The sequence below is a fragment of the Rhipicephalus microplus genome, chromosome 3 (genome assembly GCF_043290135.1).
Source record: "Rhipicephalus microplus isolate Deutch F79 chromosome 3, USDA_Rmic, whole genome shotgun sequence".
Lineage (NCBI taxonomy): Eukaryota > Metazoa > Arthropoda > Arachnida > Ixodida > Ixodidae > Rhipicephalus > Rhipicephalus microplus.
In genome coordinates this window covers 263,446,150-263,464,763 of record NC_134702.1, presented here as the reverse complement: position 1 = coordinate 263,464,763, position 18,614 = coordinate 263,446,150, and the positions used below count along the sequence as shown (strand labels likewise).

Below are 18,614 nucleotides of genomic sequence, written 5' to 3'. Positions count from 1 at the left end.
TGGGCTCCGGAGATTGGTGCAACAGAGGCTGACTATGAAAAGAAAATACGCAGTGCAGTTTTATGGTTCAATCGAGAATAGATCAGCAGCGGAAAACTATACGGATACTAGCGAGTAATTAAAAAAAAACTATTGTCCACATTTAATGTGCGATCGCTTCACTGTAACGTCCCTGTGACCTCATGTGCATGCGTGCGTGTGTGTGTGTGTTTGTGTGTGTGTGTGTTTGTGTGTGTGTGTGTGTGTGTGTTGACACATTAGTTGACACCTGGTGCTCTCAGTGTCTGCCTCTGTTTGCGCGTATTATTAGTGCGCTGTAGCGACTTTCTGCGGTGCCATTCACAATAATGCAACATAGTTTTCTACGCCTGACTCAAAAGAGCACAGTTGTTCGTCGCACACATAAAAAAGAAAGGAAACCGTAGAGATGTCGTTTCGGCGCTTATCTGCACTTGTGAGAGCGTCTCATGCTGTAATCGTTATCAGCTTTTGACCACGGGCAACTGGCAGTTGAGACTGCGAACAGACATTCAGCGCAGCCTACCATTATGCTGTGAGTAGACCCATCCTTTGTCAATCCGTTCCGCTAAAGTGCATCGCGCGTGATGGAACGCCACTCGTGTGGAGGCATTAGCCAGTCGAGTTATCTAAATACAATTCGTGAATGAAACGTGTGCACATAGGCATAAGCTCTTCACAGTTTTACCGTCAAACAGAATCAGTATAGTTACACGCAACATTCCAAAGCGTGCCCGGACGATCATTCGGCTTTGCGAATGACGTTGGGAAGGCAAGAACATCACCGAGCGTGGGCTACCATAGGTAGAAAAAGCACTCGAACCAACTGTGATGAGGTCAAGGTTTATTACCAGCACACTCTCTCAAACACAGTCTCGCACTTTCAACATGTGGTTACGCTTAGCCTTCAGTCGCGACATGAAGTCACTGCCGCGTATTGAACGATGGCGAGAGTTGCCCGATGTAGCCTCCTACTTTTGATGTTCGCGGGGTGGCAGGCTGCAATCTGAGTAATGTAATATAAGTGCCTGAAGAACTGTTGGGATGAATGATGAAATGCAAAGAAAACACCTACTTACGAGGCGTTTCGCTGCAAGATTCGTATTGATAAGACTGCTGCCGTAGCCTTACAGTTAAAAGGCCACTGACCAGCTATAAATATTTGAGCTAACAAGCGCAATGCGTACATGAGGCGTTCGCGATCACGTCTGTCGAAATTTGCAATGCTACGCGTAGCAGAAATGGGTCGAATTTCAAAATCAGCGCGGCTCTTCCTTACTTTCGCGGGCGCGTGCCCAGAGAATTTGAGCATGACGTAGGTACACGTAAAGGTTCTTTCACATACCGCGGCTGCAGTGAAAAAAAAAAAAAAAACTGTTCCGTTCCCTCCAATCGCTTGGTTCGCAACCGCCGCTCATGGCGGCTTTGTTTCACATGTTCCGCGTACGGCTTGCTGATTGATTGATTGATTTATGGGGTTTAACGTCCAAAATCACGGAAGGATTATGAGAGACGCCGTAGTGGAGGGCTCCGGAAATTTCGACCACCCTGGGTTCTTTAACGTGCATTCAAATCTGAGCACACGGGCCTACAACATTTCCGCCTCCATTGGAAATGCAGCCACCACACCCGGGATTCGATCCCGCGACCTGCGGGTCTGCAGCCGAGTACCTTAGCCACTAGACCACCGCGGCGGGGCAACGCGTACGGCTTGCGATTTTCGCTCTTCGACTGGAGCGGCGAACTACGTTTCTTGCCACTGTTCTTTGTGGCGGACACTGTAGAATTTTTTAAAATATAATGTAACAATCTCTGCGTTGCGATTACATGAGCGGTAATGAACAGCAGTTGTGTTTCGTAATTTAAAACACTTTCTATGCTAACTACACTCTAAAGTGCGCAATATCTGCCATTACCAAAACAAACACGTAGACGTAATTTTGACAGCTTGGCCGGCCCGGCCCTATTTCGATGGGATGTGAATGGAAGTCGCTCCCGCCACTGCGATAAGAGCGAAAATTTCCAACTTGTTGAAAGCTCACCGCGGACGATTGCGGCAAGAGTGAACTGCCCCTTTTTTCGCTGCGAGCGAATTCGCAGACTGAAAATCGGTACTTTTTGTGTCATTTTAAACGACCTTAAGAATTGCCCTACGTACACAGCAGTGCTGTGTATAGTGCTGTGATGGTGGTCCTCTGCATAGACGAGTTTGCTCTGACGTTGCCAACAGTAGCTCGTGACACGGTGAAAATTATTTAAAACGACATGTGTCGTTTGTGTATTTGTTGCTTGAATAGACGAACAAAACTTGAGATAAATAATGAGATGCAATAAGAGAATGTGCGCGTCTTTTCCGTTTTCCCACCTTGAATTCCAACGAGATGCGGGGCTAAGGTGCTGGCGTTTCGCATGCGCTGGTGTCCGCGGGGTTAGCGGATGAAGTAAACGCCTCGTACTGGAACATAAATTAATGGTCGTGCGCGTTCGGGCACTGATTATTCTCTATCTATTCTACCACGTGTAAGCCAGCATTTCCAAACCATCCCACAGAAACAGGCAGTAGACCACAAGATAACGCTGGTCAACAAAACGATGCCACTCGCGTGCTCGGGCGTTGGGCTTGTTCAAGCACGTCATGCGCACTTGACCTCTTGGTCGTACGCCGGAAAGGGTACGGAAGAGATTTGTATTGTGAAAGCTGCGTGGGGTGAGCGGCAAGGGTTTCGAGCTCACCTCTTCGCATCTTCCTTTCGCGCCACTTAAAATGTTTTCTCATATCTCATTGAACCGATTGGAAAAAAAAAAGTGTGGCATAATTCTCTTCACCGGAAACAAAACAGCTTCCACGGTCTAACTAAAGGTTGTTATGGGGCCCGGTAAGTGGCCCTTTAAGTGTTCGGCATGGCTGTGCGTGATGGCGGGCTCGAACCGCGCTGCCTGACGACCACTGGTCAAACGAGTGCAAAAGATGTGAAATCAGTAAAGTGTATCCCTTCTTTGGAAAACTCTCGCCATCGCTTAGTGCGCAGCAGTGACTTCGTGGCTCGGTGAACGATCAAGCATGATGAAAATGCCAGATTGTGTCGGAGCAAAACTGTATAAGGTATGACCTTAGTGCCACCTCACCGAAATAAGTTTATCAAGTGAGACGTTAGGAAGCCATGCAGATTCTTTTTTTAGACCTAATCTTTATTAACATGCATACGTTGTATATTTTACTTGGCTTTTCAAAGGTAAACAAAAAATGGCCAACCTTACATTAAGAAAACAGGCTATTTAAAGGTTTTTAGGACATCATGTACTCTCACACGTGAAGGGCATCGTGAAGGCGACAGAGAAAACACGCGAGTTTGAGGCTGTGTGCGGCTGAATCAGTGGAGCAGTGGTCGGTGTGCGAGGCACCAGAGCGATGTGAGTGACTAGATGACCGACCTCGATAGACTATGGACAACTTCTCGGATGCACGATGGATGTTCTGTGCCAGATATTCGAAAATCCTCTGGGCATCCATATGTATCCCAATGAAGTCGGCTGGATGTCTGGCGGACCGTCCCGAACAAACAAAATAAGAACAGGTGCTAAATCGGACGTTGTGTACAAGTATCTCTCCGACGTTCAGACGCCCACTGGATTTGCGAATTTGGATATAAACGTCCGAGAGACACTTGTCGGATTTTACATGTGGAAATCTGTGATATGTCTGAAATTTCTGAATCCTCAATGCAAAACTTGCATGTATCCTTTGGTTTCACGACAACAAGCGCAATATCTATTTAACATTTGTCACTATTTCCGTTAATAAACATTGCACGTTCTAAGTATATTTAGGCTAGTTTGAAGGCATGTAGACACGGTTGTCAAATATTTATGATGACCGCACACTGATTTAGCTTACTTGAGTATATTGAATGGGCTCCTGTAATTACGTGTTTTGAGCTGATTGTGTCAGCCATTCAACCTTTACCTGTAAGACGTTCCTACAATTTCTACAGGTACTTAAGGAGCACATCAAATAGGTTATACACGCCTGGTGCATATGTAGCTGGCTGTACGGCTTCTAAAGCACCGGAAATGTTTAAGTATGAGTTGATTTTGTTTGGCGTATCACTCCAGCCATGGTTCAGTTTTTTTCCCTGCTTTAAAGATGAAGCTCTACTCGGGAATGAGAACCACATTTGCATGCACTATTCATAGCTCGCTGTACTGAATTCTGTTATGATCACTACACTAGTGAGTGCTCCAAGGCAACTAGAGGAGTGCCTCACTGGCAGAAGTTCCATGAGTGAGAACAGAGCGCAATATCCGCAGCAGCAGCACATTCGACATCCGTAGCGTACCTGGCTAATTCAACACATTCAGAGAGACCGACGAGCGGCCAGTATATCAAATGCGCTTATGGATTGTCCGCAGTGCTAATTCTTATATATACCAACCCTGATTTTACCGTGAGAGGAGGATCTATATGTTTAATTTTTATTGAAAGCCGAAAAAAGTAACATTTAGTGCCTGGGGCGCCAAAAAATATGAACGGTAGGAAGTAGCGCGTCACGTAATCGTTGATCGATGTACGTGGTCAACGTTTTTTTGTTAGTATTGAACTAGTGGTAGTTTTTTATATCAAAAGATATTACTCCATAAAGATGTACCTGCATGCTTTCTTTGGTAGTCTGCATTAAAGTAGTGCTGCCTTCGCGTGACGTAATCACGCCATGTTGGTCAGCCTGTGTGTAGCAACTTCAGCGTTCTCACGCAACTGTGCACGCAGTTAACAGGTCACTCGGATTTTGGAGCAACATAGTATTGCTACCTACACTTTTTGCCTCAGAAATGGAGCGCGCTGCTACTAGGTGCGGTCGTGCTTACGCGTAGGGACGTTTTCAGTGACTTGGCTAGGCTCGCGTATCGAGAGAGTAACGGCGTCGGGATAAGCCACTCGTGACGCAAGCGCACACAACGAAGTACAAATACAGAGAAGGTGTAAAAAGCCCAATAATCTGATTGTAACAGCTTGTTTAAAAAAAATTAGTTCAAAAGCTTTATATAAAAGATGCTCGGCATAGCTACAGGAACTCCCGCGAAAGCAGAATGATAGCTTTTACAAATCGCAACAAAGGCTAGCAGCATGGCCATTAATGTTGAGCGTTGCTGAAGCAAAGGTACGCCCATGTCTACAGTTCTCTATACAGAGAAATAGTGCTTATAAAACATCATCTCAGTCTGATTACGTGCCCTGCAGGGCAAATGCCTCTCACATGATCCGCCAACCAACTTGGTCTTGTTTTATACCAACTAATACCTGCAAACCTTTATTGCGATAGGAATTATGTGGACACTCTCGGCTGATTTTTGCCTTCGCCGTCATTCCCGAACACACACACACATATATATACATATATATATATATATATATATATATATATATATATATAGAAATCCAAGCAAGGAAATCTGCAAAGATGGGTCGCGATAACGTTCTACCTTCACCGCTACCAGCACTCTCGTCCACCGGCGCTTCAAATATATCCGGTCAGGCTATTGATAATGAGAACCAGTTTACTAACATTATCAATATTTTGAACATCAAACTTACAAACCCTGAAATGTCTCTTCTTTCTCGTGGTCTCAACTTCTGTCCGGCAACTGGCAGGTACAATGAATTTCAGCTCGTAAAGGACCTTGACGACTTCGCGCGGAACATGAGACTACGTGAATTTTTTCATGAACAATCCTCATCCAACAGCGTGTCATCCAGTAAACATTGGACACCACCGGTACAACGTGACAAGTGCCTTGATATGTACATTTCAGCTGCCCAACACGATATTCTTGAAGCATATAACCAGAAAAATTCTTTCAAACACAACTTGACCTCAAATGAAAGGAAAGCCATTAGGACATTGCAGAACCGTTCAGACATTGTTATCAAGCCCGCTGACAAAGGCGGTGCAGTAGTGGTAATGAATACCTCCGACTATATCACTGAAGCATTGAGACAGTTAGGTGACACTGCATACTATAGGCAGCTCAGTCACGACCCAACTGAGGACTTCAAACGTATTATTGCCGAGGCCCTTGGGGAACTTTTACAAAAAGGGTGCATCAGTAAAAAGACGATGGAATCACTAATACCGCTTAGTCCTGTTGCAGGAAGGTTTTATTTATTACCGAAGGTGCACAAACCAAATAACCCCGGTCGTCCAATAGTTTCGGCTATTGGTACGGTTACTGAACCTCTTTCCGGCTACATTAACGCTCTTATCAAAGTAATTCCCGCCTCCTTTCCCTCGTATCTTCGAGACACTAACCATTTCTTGAGTGACATTGCTGATCTTGACGTCCCCGACAAAGCGCTACTAGTCACTCTAGACGTAGCTTCTCTATACACGGATATCCCGCATGACGACGGCATTCAGTCCGTAATACGTGCATATGACGAATCTTCGCTAGACAAACCTATTGACAGCTCAACTCTAGCCTCTCTTTTAAAACTAATTCTGCAACTAAATAACTTCGAATTTAATCAAACTCACTATGTACAGACGAGTGGCACCTCGATGGGCACGAAGATAGGACCTAATTACGCCAATATATTCATGGGCACATTGGAGGACAGGTTTCTTGCCACGTGCGCCCTAAAACCGTTATACTATAAGCGCTTTATTGACGATATCTTTTTGATATGGCATCACGGGGAAACTGAACTTTTGTCTTTTGTGGAAAGCTTTAACAATTTTCATCCATCAATCTCCTTCTCGCTCGCCTACTCAGCATCAGACATAAACTTTCTGGACGTCACGGTATGCATATCAGGTGATAAACTAACGACAAAGCTTTACAGAAAGTCGACTGATAGACACCGCTACCTTCATTTTGAAAGTAGCCACGTAAGACACAACAAGACAAGCATACCATACAGCCAGGCGCTCCGTTTTAAAAGGTTGTGCTCCGCACAATCTGACTTCAGGGATAATTGGGACAAGCTCAGTGATGCACTAAGAAGACAAAAGTACCCGCCTCAGATAATTGACGATGCAATTAAACGTGCTAATGAAGTGGACAGGAGCGTGCTCCTCCACTCCAACAAGCCTGCTCAACAGCGACCATCTACAAACCTCATATTAACGTATTCCGCATCAGCACCAAACGTTAACCACATCCTACGAAGGCACCACAACATTCTTATGCAGAGCGACCGTCTCAAAAACATATTTTCGGAATCGCCACGTGTAGTCTATCGCCGGTCGAGAAACTTGCACAATATGCTGACTTCATCTGTACTAACTCATCCTGCCTATTCAGGTTGCCACCCTTGTGGCAAAACACGTTGCAAGGTTTGCGTACACATGACCACCTCTATTTCAGCCCACAGTTCGGCGTCAAATTTCACAATGAAAATTAATGGTGATTACGATTGCGATACAAGTAACTGTGTGTACCTACTTGAGTGCTCAGTCTGTAAGCTTCAGTACTTAGGCCACACAGCGACACCATTCAGACTGCGGTTTAATAACCACAAGGCGCATGTCACAACTTTTCCTAACCTACCCCTATCTAAGCACCTGAATGCGACAGGACATTCACTCGATAACCTAACAGCAACCATATTAGAATCTGGTTTTAAGTCTCACCGCGAACGGGAAGCACGCGAATCATTTCTCATCTACAAATTTAAAGCACTGTCATTCGGCATTAACGAAAGCGCAGGAAAGCTCACGTTCCTGGGCGCACGTTCAGCAACGGGATCACTATGTCACGGACAAGGCTAAATTCCCTATCACATGTCTGCAGCTTTCATCAGTTTTCAGCCTGTTACATACAATTCTGTTATATTTCGTTCTCATGAATGCCATGTATCTCACCTTTACCAAAGTTTTTTTTTTTAAATCACCATCGCCACATATTGCTGTTCTCGTTGCTTTACATCTGTTTTTTGTTAATTCTTTTAGCGCATTGTTGCTGGTTGTTTACCTATGTTTCTTGTTAGTTCATCGAGTTGTTTTAACGCAATATTGTTAAATACATTCGTGGTACATTATCACCCTTGTTATGTTGATCCTTTCCGTGACTGAAAAACGCCCTTTTGCTGCGCAGACTTCACCGTATGTTATCATTTCGTGATATAGTCTTGTCATTATCACATCGTGCTCTTTCCCATGTTGATTTGTGTGCCACTGTCATATATGTGACATTTGATATTAAATAGACACGTGTTGGGGGCCCCCAATGTATATAAGCAGCACGTTGACATTTGCAATGTATTCCCTGACGAAGGCCGGACCCCGGCCGAAACGTAGGAGCAATAAAAGTTTTCGCACGTTTGTCCGCTCAAGCCGATTTCTCTCTCTCTCTCTCTCTCTCTCTCTCTCTCTCTCTATATATATATATATATATATATATATATATATATATATAAATATGAAAGTAGATGCGCTTTCACATAACAACTGTTTATTGTGCCGACGTTTCGACAGGAACCCTGTCTTTTTCAAGGCATAATACTATTTACACATGTTCCGTGCCTTTTTATAACCTGTCGAGACAGGAGGGGAGGGGTTAATTGAGAGAGAGAAAGAAAGAGAGAGGGAGAAAAAAAAGAAAAAAAGAAACAGCGAAACGGGAGGACAAAAATTAAATAAAATATAGAAAATCTAGGAGAAGAAGCAAGACCGACACGGCGTAATTAGAAAGGGGCAGTATTTCAACAGAGTAGGGCAGAGGTAGATGAGGAATGCCATCATTGTCAACAATACCTCCCCCGCACCCACACTTCCCCAAGCGGGCAGGGAGCCACCGTTTTTGTATTTCACCTTTCCGTGTAGTCCGCTGGCGGTTCGTTCCTCTTTGAAGTGTATGACAAGTTAATGGGGAGGGCTTAAGGGCTTTAAGTGCATGCTGGTGGCGTCGGGAGGAGCGAAAAAGCCGGTGAATGAGGCACCGCCATCGATATTCATTATATGCATTGGCTCCTTGTCAGTGAAGGAACAGAATGTGCGTTAAAAATTAAAGGAAAAAAACAAAAAAAACCATGGGGGGGGGAGGGGGGAGACTGTAGGACATCCGAGACAGTCACCTCACAGTTGCGGCTCACTGGAAAGACATGCGCGCATGCACGAAAAAGTTAACGAAACCACCTAGCTGTCAGCTCCTTGTCAGTGAAGGAACAGAATGTGCGTTTCAACTTAAAGAAGAGAAAGAAAAAGAAAAAAAAGAAGAAGGGGGGGGGGACAATACGACATCCGGGACCACTTATCTGTGCGTTCCGGCTGTGCTTGATGAGGCAAATCATTTCTATGTTGTCAGATGCATAGGCCAAAAGCTTTGTTAGCGGGTAATATTATTGTCGTAATGAAACCGGACTGATTAGAGAGAAGCGTTTGCGTCTTTTAGTTGTCGTAACGCAGACAGAGTGCCTGGGTGTTCATTTATTCCGTATTTTATCGTGTTAAATTTGTAGATAAAATAAGATTCCCGTTGTTCCCGTTCTCTGATTGTCCGAAAGTTGTTTTCTAGTAGTGTAACCCTGATGTCATCAAAGCTGTGGTCTTTTAATGTGCAGTGTTTTGAAAGTGGAAGGCCTGGCAGAGATCGTACATGTGCCCGATGGTTGTTGAATCTAATTCTAAACGGAGTGTCTGTCTGGCCCACGTATTGCTTGTTACATACCCCACATTCCAGGAGGTATATGACGTTGTCTGAGTCACAGTCTAGTGCACCTCTTATCCTGTGCTTAAAATCCGAGTGGGTGCTTTTCGCCACTGTCGTTGTCTGCATGTGTTTGCATACCCTGCATCTGCTTTTTCCGCAAGGGTGACACCCAATTTGAGGTTTCACACCTATCTTTGAATTTATTAAATGATCCTTTATATTTTTCGGCCTTCTGTATACAACACAAGGAGGAGAAGTGAAAATTTTGGATAGTCGCACGCTCTGTTCCAATATGTTAAAGTGTTTTCTTAGGACCTTGTTTATGTTCGGTGGGTTGCTCGTGAAAGTTAAGAGCAACTTTTTGTTGTGGTGTTGGTCGGCGTTTCTCTGGTGGTTGAGAAGAATCTGGCGGTCCAGATTTTCAGCTTTTTTGATGGCGTCATCGATGATAGCTGGCGGGTATTCTTGATTAAGGAGTACTTCGCGCATATGTGTGCTGTTTTTGTGGAAGTCCTCGGTGCGGGAGCAGATTCGTCGAAATCTGTGTGCTTGGGAATAGGGAATGCTGGTCTTGCAATGTCGCGGGTGGCAGCTTTTGAAGTGCAGGTATTGTTGCCTGTCTGTAGGTTTTCTGCATACGTTAGTTACCAACGCACCATCGTCAACTCGAATGAGTACATCAAGAAAGTTTATTTCAGTGTTAGAGTAGGTGTGTGTAAAATAAATGCTGGGGTGTACCTGGTTGAATGCCTGTATGAATTTGAGGAGCTCGTTTTCCGAATGTGTCCAAATTATGAATATATCATCTAGGTACCGTTTATAGAGTAATGGTTTGATATTACAAGATGAAAGAAAATTGGACTCTATGTGGTGCATGAATATGTTAGCGTAGTTTGGGGCCATTCTTGTACCCATTGCCGTACCGCTGATTTGAAGATAGTACTGGTTGTTAAATTCAAAGCTGTTCAAATCGAGTACAAGTCTTGTGAAGATTTCAATTACTTTTTTGCTTGGATAAGCGACAGGGTTGTGTGTGCCATACGATTCAACAAGTGCCCTTACACCATCGTCATGTGGGATATTTGTGTAGAGTGAGCTAACATCCAATGTTACGAGAAATGCACCGTCTGGAATTTTCACGTCTGCTATTTCCCGAAGAAAGTGGTTTGTGTCACGCAAGAAGGACTCATGTGTGGGTGGTATGTCTTTGATTAAAGAATCAATATAACTGGAAATGGGTTCCGTTAACGTTCCCGTGCCTGATATAATGGGTCTGCCAGGGTTATTCTCTTTATGAATCTTCGGCAGCATGTAAAAACGACCAGGCGCCGAATGTACCGTAATAAGTGCCTTTTTAAGCTTTGAATAATGGCGCCTTCACGTGTGAGATTCTCTAGGGTTGTTACAATGATTTTTTTGTGCTCCGTGGTAGGGTCAAAGTCGAGGTGTTTGTAGAATTGTTTGTTATTTAGTTGTCACTTGCCTTCCTCAATGTAGTCCGATCTATTCAGAACAACAATCGCGCCTCCTTTTTCTGCTGGTTTGATTGCTCAACGTGAGTAGTGCCTCTTTTTCTCTTTTTGATATGTTATTCTTGCTTGGTTTGTGCACTTTGTACGCATGTATAACATCTTTTTGAACCGCGTCTATATAGAGATCCAGATGTCGATCTCTGTTGGCGTCTGGGGTCCATTGCCGTCCGATTACCCCCCGAAAAAGTGCGTTATCTTTTTCGGGTTTTTCAAAGAAATATTCCTCCAATCGTAAATTTCGTGCGAAGTTGTCTAGGTCTTTTAGGAGCGTGAATTCATCATACCTTCCGTTGCCAGGGCAGAATGTAAGTCCGCGTGATAGTATACTCATTTTTTCTTTGCTAAGTGCTTTGTCGGAAAGGTTAATAACGTTTGGCTCTTTGGGGTGTGGTGGCAAATTTTTTTGAACGTGAGATGATTTGGTATTTTTTCTGTAAGCAGCAGTGGGTATAGGTTGTGACACATTGTCCCGCGCAAATTTCTTCCTCTTAAGTTTTTCAATTTCCTTCGTTTTTTGTGCTCAAATACGTCTAGTTCTTTAGTTTCCCACTCCGAAAGAGAAAAGTTATTTCTTAAATACCGCTCCTCGTCTGTCAGTGCGTTTAGAGTCTTTCTGCAGTGTTCGATGGTGACCTTCATTAGCTCCTGTGTGGCGTGATCGAGAATTTCGTTCCACCGTTTCATTTCCCCTTCGGCAAAGTTATGCATCGATGGTGTTAGCGACAAGCGCAGCCCCTTCGGAGCCGTACCCGCCAGTACATATTGCTCGAGGCTTTGCACGTGAAGTTCGTGCCGTAATCTTTTGTCAACCACTTTTCTAAGTTTAGGAAAATTTGGACCCGTTCTATGGCCTAGTTCATCTGAAACGGACGGAGTTTGCCCTCTCGCACAGCCAGTATGTCATTTTGCACAGACGCGGCGAATAGGGCCGCAAGGTGCCCGGAGGTCGTACCTGGTTTGGGTTGGAGCTCCATCCCGTTGTGCCTCCCGTGACGAGCTGGCCTGTAGACGCCTGCTGTTGGGGTCTGGTGGTTGCTGCTTGTTCGTTGATGATGTTGGCTGCTGATTTTTTCCTTGCGGGTGGTTTGTTCTGGCCACTCGTTGCTGTTGATTTTGGTACAGCTGGCCGTTGTTGTTGGCCCGGATTACCCTTCGTCACCGTTTCCGGGGTGTGTGTTGTAGGCGTCGACGCCTGTTATGTTGTTACATGACACGCATGTCAAGATTTTCATGTTAGGGTATGTCGCTTGCGCCCGCCATGCAATCATGCCATACCATGCCACTTTCACAACATGCCATGTGAACGAAGCCACCGCAAGAGCTACAGTAGCATGAAATGTAAATCATGACATTCATGACATACATATCATGATTTTCATGTTATGATCACTAAAATATGTTCTTCCTATAGTCATGTTATGCCATACATGCCAGGCATCTTATGATTATCATATTTGCACCAGTCCTATACTTTCGTCATCCATTCACGTCCCGTAATACCGAATTTGGCTCATAAGAAGTTAGCGAAACGGCCGCGAGCGGAACATGAGCATGGCATGTTGTGATGTTGTTACATGACACGTATGTCACGATTTTCGTGTTAGTGTCATTCGTTTGCATTCGCCATACAATCATGTCATACCATACCAGTATTGCAACATGCCATGTGAACCAAACCACTGCAAGAGTTACAGTACCATGAAATATAAATCATGACATTCATGACATACATACATGTCATGATTTTCATGGTATGTCTTGTCAGATATGTTCTTCATACAGTCATGTAATGCCATACCAAGTTTGATATTGATATCATTATCTAAATGGCCAGGAGAGCTAAAAGTCGTAGGCGGCTAGATAGATAGATAGATAGATAGATAGATAGATAGATAGATAGATAGATAGATAGATAGATAGATAGATAGATAGATACGCTCAAAGTCGCTGAAGTTCGCTAAAAAATGCTTCGAATTCAAAAATGTAGGCAGTGGTCTTCATGCCATGCTCGCAGTGTGCCGCTGACGCGATCGCGCCGACGGGTGGCATGCCGTCGCGGCATGCTTCCCGCTAGTGTGCGCGTACCTTACCCGGCTGTCGGTGTTACGAGGGTAAGCAAAGCCGATCGCTTTCGCGAATGACGATGTCAACACCGATGAGGCGCGAGCCAGGGAAGCCGAACGCAAAGGTTGATAGTGGAAGACACTGACGAGGTGGAAGTTGTAGTAATTTAGTAAACGCAGAGAGCGGACACTCTCATTGAAGCATGCGGCCCACATGACTGGTAGTGCTCCTAGCGGCCGGCATTAAACGCTCTGGAGATTCGTTTTCCGGCCTTGCCATCGTGCCACAGTGACTTCAGTTCCGGCTTCAACATTCTTGTGCGAAGGTCGGGTGTTTCTTCTAGTGTTATTCAGGAGTGCTTTCGTTAGCCATTCTTTCGGGTCAAATACGCTGCGAGCATGGCTATTGCAAATACATTGATCTGTTGGTTGTTCTTGGGGGAAAATGCGCGCCCATTTCACAAATGAATCGTGATTATTCAGACAGCAGTACCTAAGACCATTATGAATAAGCTAAACAGGCGTTTTTAAGTAATGATTTGCCTCCCTAACGTTTATTATTTACACGAATAACGCGTATTGTTTATACAAACTACTTTATATTGCGTTTCTTCGGAAATAACATAACATAACTTTATTTTACTTAAAGACCCCTGGAGGGGGTATTACATAAGGGGTGGGTTAACATATAATTTTTTTATTATCACAAGTTTTTATCTCGAAAAGTGGACACATAATTGATCAAAAAATGATGATGAGCATTCGGTGGTGACGACATAATGGGGAAGGTCATTGCAGTCTTTTGCTGTCCAAACAAAGAATTCATTGATTGATTGATTGATAAGTGGGGTTTAACGTCCCAAAACCACTATATGATTATGAGAGACGCCGTAGTGGAGGGCTCCGGAAATTTAGACCACCTGGGGTTCTTTAACATGCATCCAACTCTGAGCACACGGGCCTAGAACATTTCCGCCTCCATCGGAAATGCAGCCGCCGCAGCCGGGATTCGAACCCGCGCCCTGCGGGTCAGCAGCCGAGTACCTTAGCCACTAGACCACCGCGGCGGGGCTGTCCAAACAAAGAAGGACATAGAAATAGTAGTAGTCTTAATCCGCGGCCGGGCAACTTGAAGTGAATGACACGTGCGGTGAGATATGCGGGTGTGTGGGGCGATGTAGGGATGACGAAGCATGCTGTGAAAAAACTTATGAAAAAGGCTGAGACTAGAGATGCGGCGGCGAATGTCAAGGCTTAAAATAGCCGATTCTTTTTTGAGCGATGTTACACTTGTATTGTATGAGTACGAAGAATGCATGAACCTGATGACATGGTTTTGAACTGCCTCGAGTGAGTCGATCAAATAGGCTTGGTGTAGGCTCCAGACTGCGGATGCGTATTCCAATTTGGATCGGATAAGGGACTTGTAGGCCTGTAGCTTGACATTTTTAGATGCGTGCTGGAGGTGACGTTTCAGGAAACTCAGAGATTTGTTCGCTGATGATATATTATTAATAATATGCGCGCACCAGTTCAGATCATTACATATGGTGACACCGAGATACTTGTATGACTGCACGTGTTCGAGGGTAACGCTAGAAATTACATAAGGGAACAGAAAGAGGTTGTGGCAGCGGTGAAATGAAACGGTCTTGCATTTGTTGGGTCAAGTTTCATGAGCCACAGGTCACACCATTCTTGCACGTGGTTTAGGTCATCTTGGACAGCGGCTTGATCGGTGGGGTCGGTAATTGGGTGATTGGGTGAGTCGTCGGCGAACAAACGAATACAAGAGGAGACACATGAAGCTAGGTCATTTATGTAAATCAGGAAGAGAAGGGGACCGAGAACGGAGCCTTAGGGGACACCTGATGCACCTGGAACGAGACTAGAGTGTACTTCATCGATGTAGAGAAACTGCGAGTGGTTGGTTAGAAATTCCTCAATCCAATTTACTATGCCATGATGCATATTTAAAGATCTAAGTTTTATTAGGAGCCGCTTATGAGGCACCGTGTTGAACCTTTTCGAGAAATCAAAAAGTATTGCGTCCGTCTGCAGATTAGTGTCCAGATTGGCATGCAAATTCTGAACAAAGAGGGATAATTGGGTTTCGCAAGTGTAACCTTTGCGAAAACCATGCTGTGTGGGGTGGAAGAAGTTATTGCCGTCAAGAAAATGAATGATTTGGGAAAAGATGACATGTTCCATGATTTTACAGGGTACGCTTGTTAAAGAAACGGGGCGATAGTTTAGAGGGCTGTCTTTATTACCTGATTTGAAGATTGATTGATTTGTGGGGTTTAACGTCCCAAAACCACCATATGATTATGAGAGACGCCGTAGTGGAGGGCTCCGGAAATTTAGACTACCTGGGGTTCTTTAACGTGCACCCAAATCTGAGCACACGGGCCTACAACATTTCCGCCTCCATCGGAGATGCAGCCGCCGCAGCCGAGAATCGAACCCGCGACCTGCGGGTCAGCAGCCGAGTACCTTAGCCACTAGACCACCGCGGCGGGGCTGATTTGAAGACCGGAGTGACCTTCCCCATCCTCCAGTCGGCTGGTAAGTGGCTGGTGTGAAGTGACTGTCAGAATATCAGTGACAGCATCACTGAAGAAATACATTTAGTGTTTTTAAGAATTTCGGAATTAATTCCGTCCACACCTGCTGAAGAAGACAGTTTCAATTTTTCAATGACAGACATTACACCCTCTGGCATAAATGTTATACGCGACATAGAAGACGCTACACAAATCAGTAACACAGGGAAGGGTATAGGGGTTTCGTGGGTAAACACAGATGAAAAAGCAGTATTGAATAGCTCAGCGCTTTCAAAATGACCAATATAGTCGTCCACTTCAGTTTTCAGTGTAATGCTGCGCGTTTCCTGCGGATTAATTGTTTTTCGAAATTTTCTGGGGTTATTAGTAAGTATCTTGGGTAGGTCTGTGTGAAAAAACTAGTACTTGGTGCTACGTAAGGCCAGCAAATATTCTTTTTCAGCCACATAGTATTTTTCCCAATTGTGAGCTCTGTGTTTTAGCTCGCAGCCCGAAATAACTGTTTTTTTTTCTTATTTTATAGTCCTTGCAAGGTTTTCTGAGAACTATGGTTTCTGGGAAGACATACGAAATGTAGTTGTAGGTATGAACTTTCTTGCTAACTCCCCTATTTTATTTTTGAAGATTGTCCAGTTGTCTTCGATGGTTCTGCTCGAAAGACGAGCTTCAAAGTCTGGTAAAAAGCCCTTAAGTTCGTTGTTGATTGCCTCGTAATTTCCTTTATCATACAGACTGATAGTCTTCGATTGAATCTGGCTGGGAAAGTGACTAAAATTGAAGACTGAGTGTATAACCTTACGGTCGCTGATTTAGCGCAGATATGTAAGCGAAGATAGTGTTTCAGGATGTGTTGTTAATATCAAGTCCAATATGTTCGCTGAACTATTTGTCACGCGGGTTGGCTCCAACACCAGCTGTGTGAGGTTGAAGTTTAGACAGAGATCGACGAATTCTTTTGCTTCCACGCTTGTTCCTGACAAAGCTGCCTGATTTTGCCAATCGACGTCGGGATAGTTAAAGTCGCCGAAAATTAGGACGCGCACGTTGGGATGTTTCAAAATGAGATGATTCTCTAGGTTGTTAAATTTCTGTGGAAAGTCTGCGCTGCTTTGCGGAGGCCGATAGCACACTCCAAGTAGCAATGTCAGTGGGGTAGAACGAATGAGAAGCCATAGGATTTTTAAGTCAGTCGCAATGTTGACGACTGAGCACGAAAGTAGCTTACTAGTGGCGATCAGAGCACCTCCCCCACGGGCGCCTTCACGATCATTACGAAAAACGTCGAAGTTCGAGAGATCAGTCAGGATTTCGTCGTCTGTGACGTCACCAGTAAGCCACGTTTCGGAGAGCACGACTATATTGCTGCTAGATGACGAGACAAGACTACATATTTTCTCGCGTCTCGAAAGGAAGCTGCGCACGTTAGTGTAGACCACGGAAGTATTGATATTTGCTCGGGCGTCATTACGGGGGCGGCGTGGCAGCTGGCAATGCTGCCTGGTTTGCTATGGGATTCGTTGACTGTTTGCGGTGCTTCATCGAAGGTATACCTCTTTGAACCAAGAAACAACGTTTTTAAGGGCATGAAAAAGCGGTCGACTTGTTTCTAGCGAAGGCTATTAGGTGTTTTCGTGCATTTTGAACCGAACGTGAAGTCCTGCCTGATTGCGTAAGGCGTACCTTTCAGTTTTTTTTTGCCGTTAGACAGGATCGCTTCTTTAGTGTTAAAAGATGTAAATTTTACTATAATAGAACGCTGAAGGCCAGCCTTGTAGCGGCTGAGACGATGCGCCCTTTGCCTTTCCTTCGGGTCAATCTTTATGTTTAAGTGCTCACTGCAGAGGTTCATAATTAATCCTTCCGAATACAAGAAAGTTTCAGAGTGGTTAGTATCTGGAAGTCCGTGGAATCGCAGGTTGTTGCGTCGCGAGCGATTTTCAGCGTCCTAAAACCAAGCCTCTAATGTTTCAATATGACGGCTGGTGGCAGCCGTACTAGTCTGTAATGTCACTAGTTCTGATTGCACGTTTGAAAGGGTTTTGTAGTGCTCCTCCAACTGTGCTATTCTATCACTTAGGCCACGAATAGTTTTTTCCGTAGTATGCAGTTGTAATTTTAAGTCTTGCACTTCGGAAAGGAGTGCAGACTGCCCGGTAAATATTTTTTTCCGCTCAGTCAGAATTACAGGGTCAGTAGGCCCTGGATTGGTTTCTATGTCCCCTGACAGTAGCAGTAATAAACAGTGAATTTGCTCGATACATACGAAAGCAAGGCATACACAGTACTGTGGGCTCGGCAGCTGGACCAGACAGTAATTACTTGATTTTTTTCGAAAACAAAGAGCTTTTTCTACAAACCTGCATGGCAAACAGGAGCGGATTAGATAACTGTTTCATGGCGTAGCCACCGAGCCCATAACATTGGTATGTAGAAAAAAATAACACTGCTATGTCAAAAAAAAAAAAAAACACCATAGCATCGAGCAAGCCGTAAAAAGGAACGCAATATTCGCGAACATATTTACTGTCAACACCAGTATTTCAACACACCACTGAAAATTAAAAATATTCTAAAAACTTATTACTTATTTATTTGTTTATTTATTACCAGGTACTGTTGGCTGATCGGGCCATTACAGGGGCGGGTCATAAATGTAATCATTGTTTACATGAAATTGCAAGGCACCCCTTACGGAAATACCATACATGGACTTGTGCGAAAATCCCCACTTATGGCTACATCAGGAATTGGGCATATGAGGCTTTATATGGAATCCCCATATATGGGCC

At 44.4% G+C, this 18,614-nt stretch overlaps 1 protein-coding gene across 6 annotated transcripts in view; it reads left to right on the top strand.

The window, feature by feature from the left end:
• Positions 1-482: 482 nt before the first annotated feature.
• The window catches only part of LOC119168408 (uncharacterized), a 626,194-nt gene continuing 608,062 nt past the window's right edge, over positions 483-18,614 (top strand). For all 6 annotated transcript variants that reach the window (XM_075890976.1, XM_037419821.2, XM_075890977.1 and 3 more), the window contains exon 1: positions 483-553. In XM_075890976.1, coding sequence (XP_075747091.1) covers positions 549-553 — 5 coding nt within the window. In that variant the 5' untranslated portion in view covers positions 483-548. The remainder of the gene's footprint in view (positions 554-18,614) is intronic.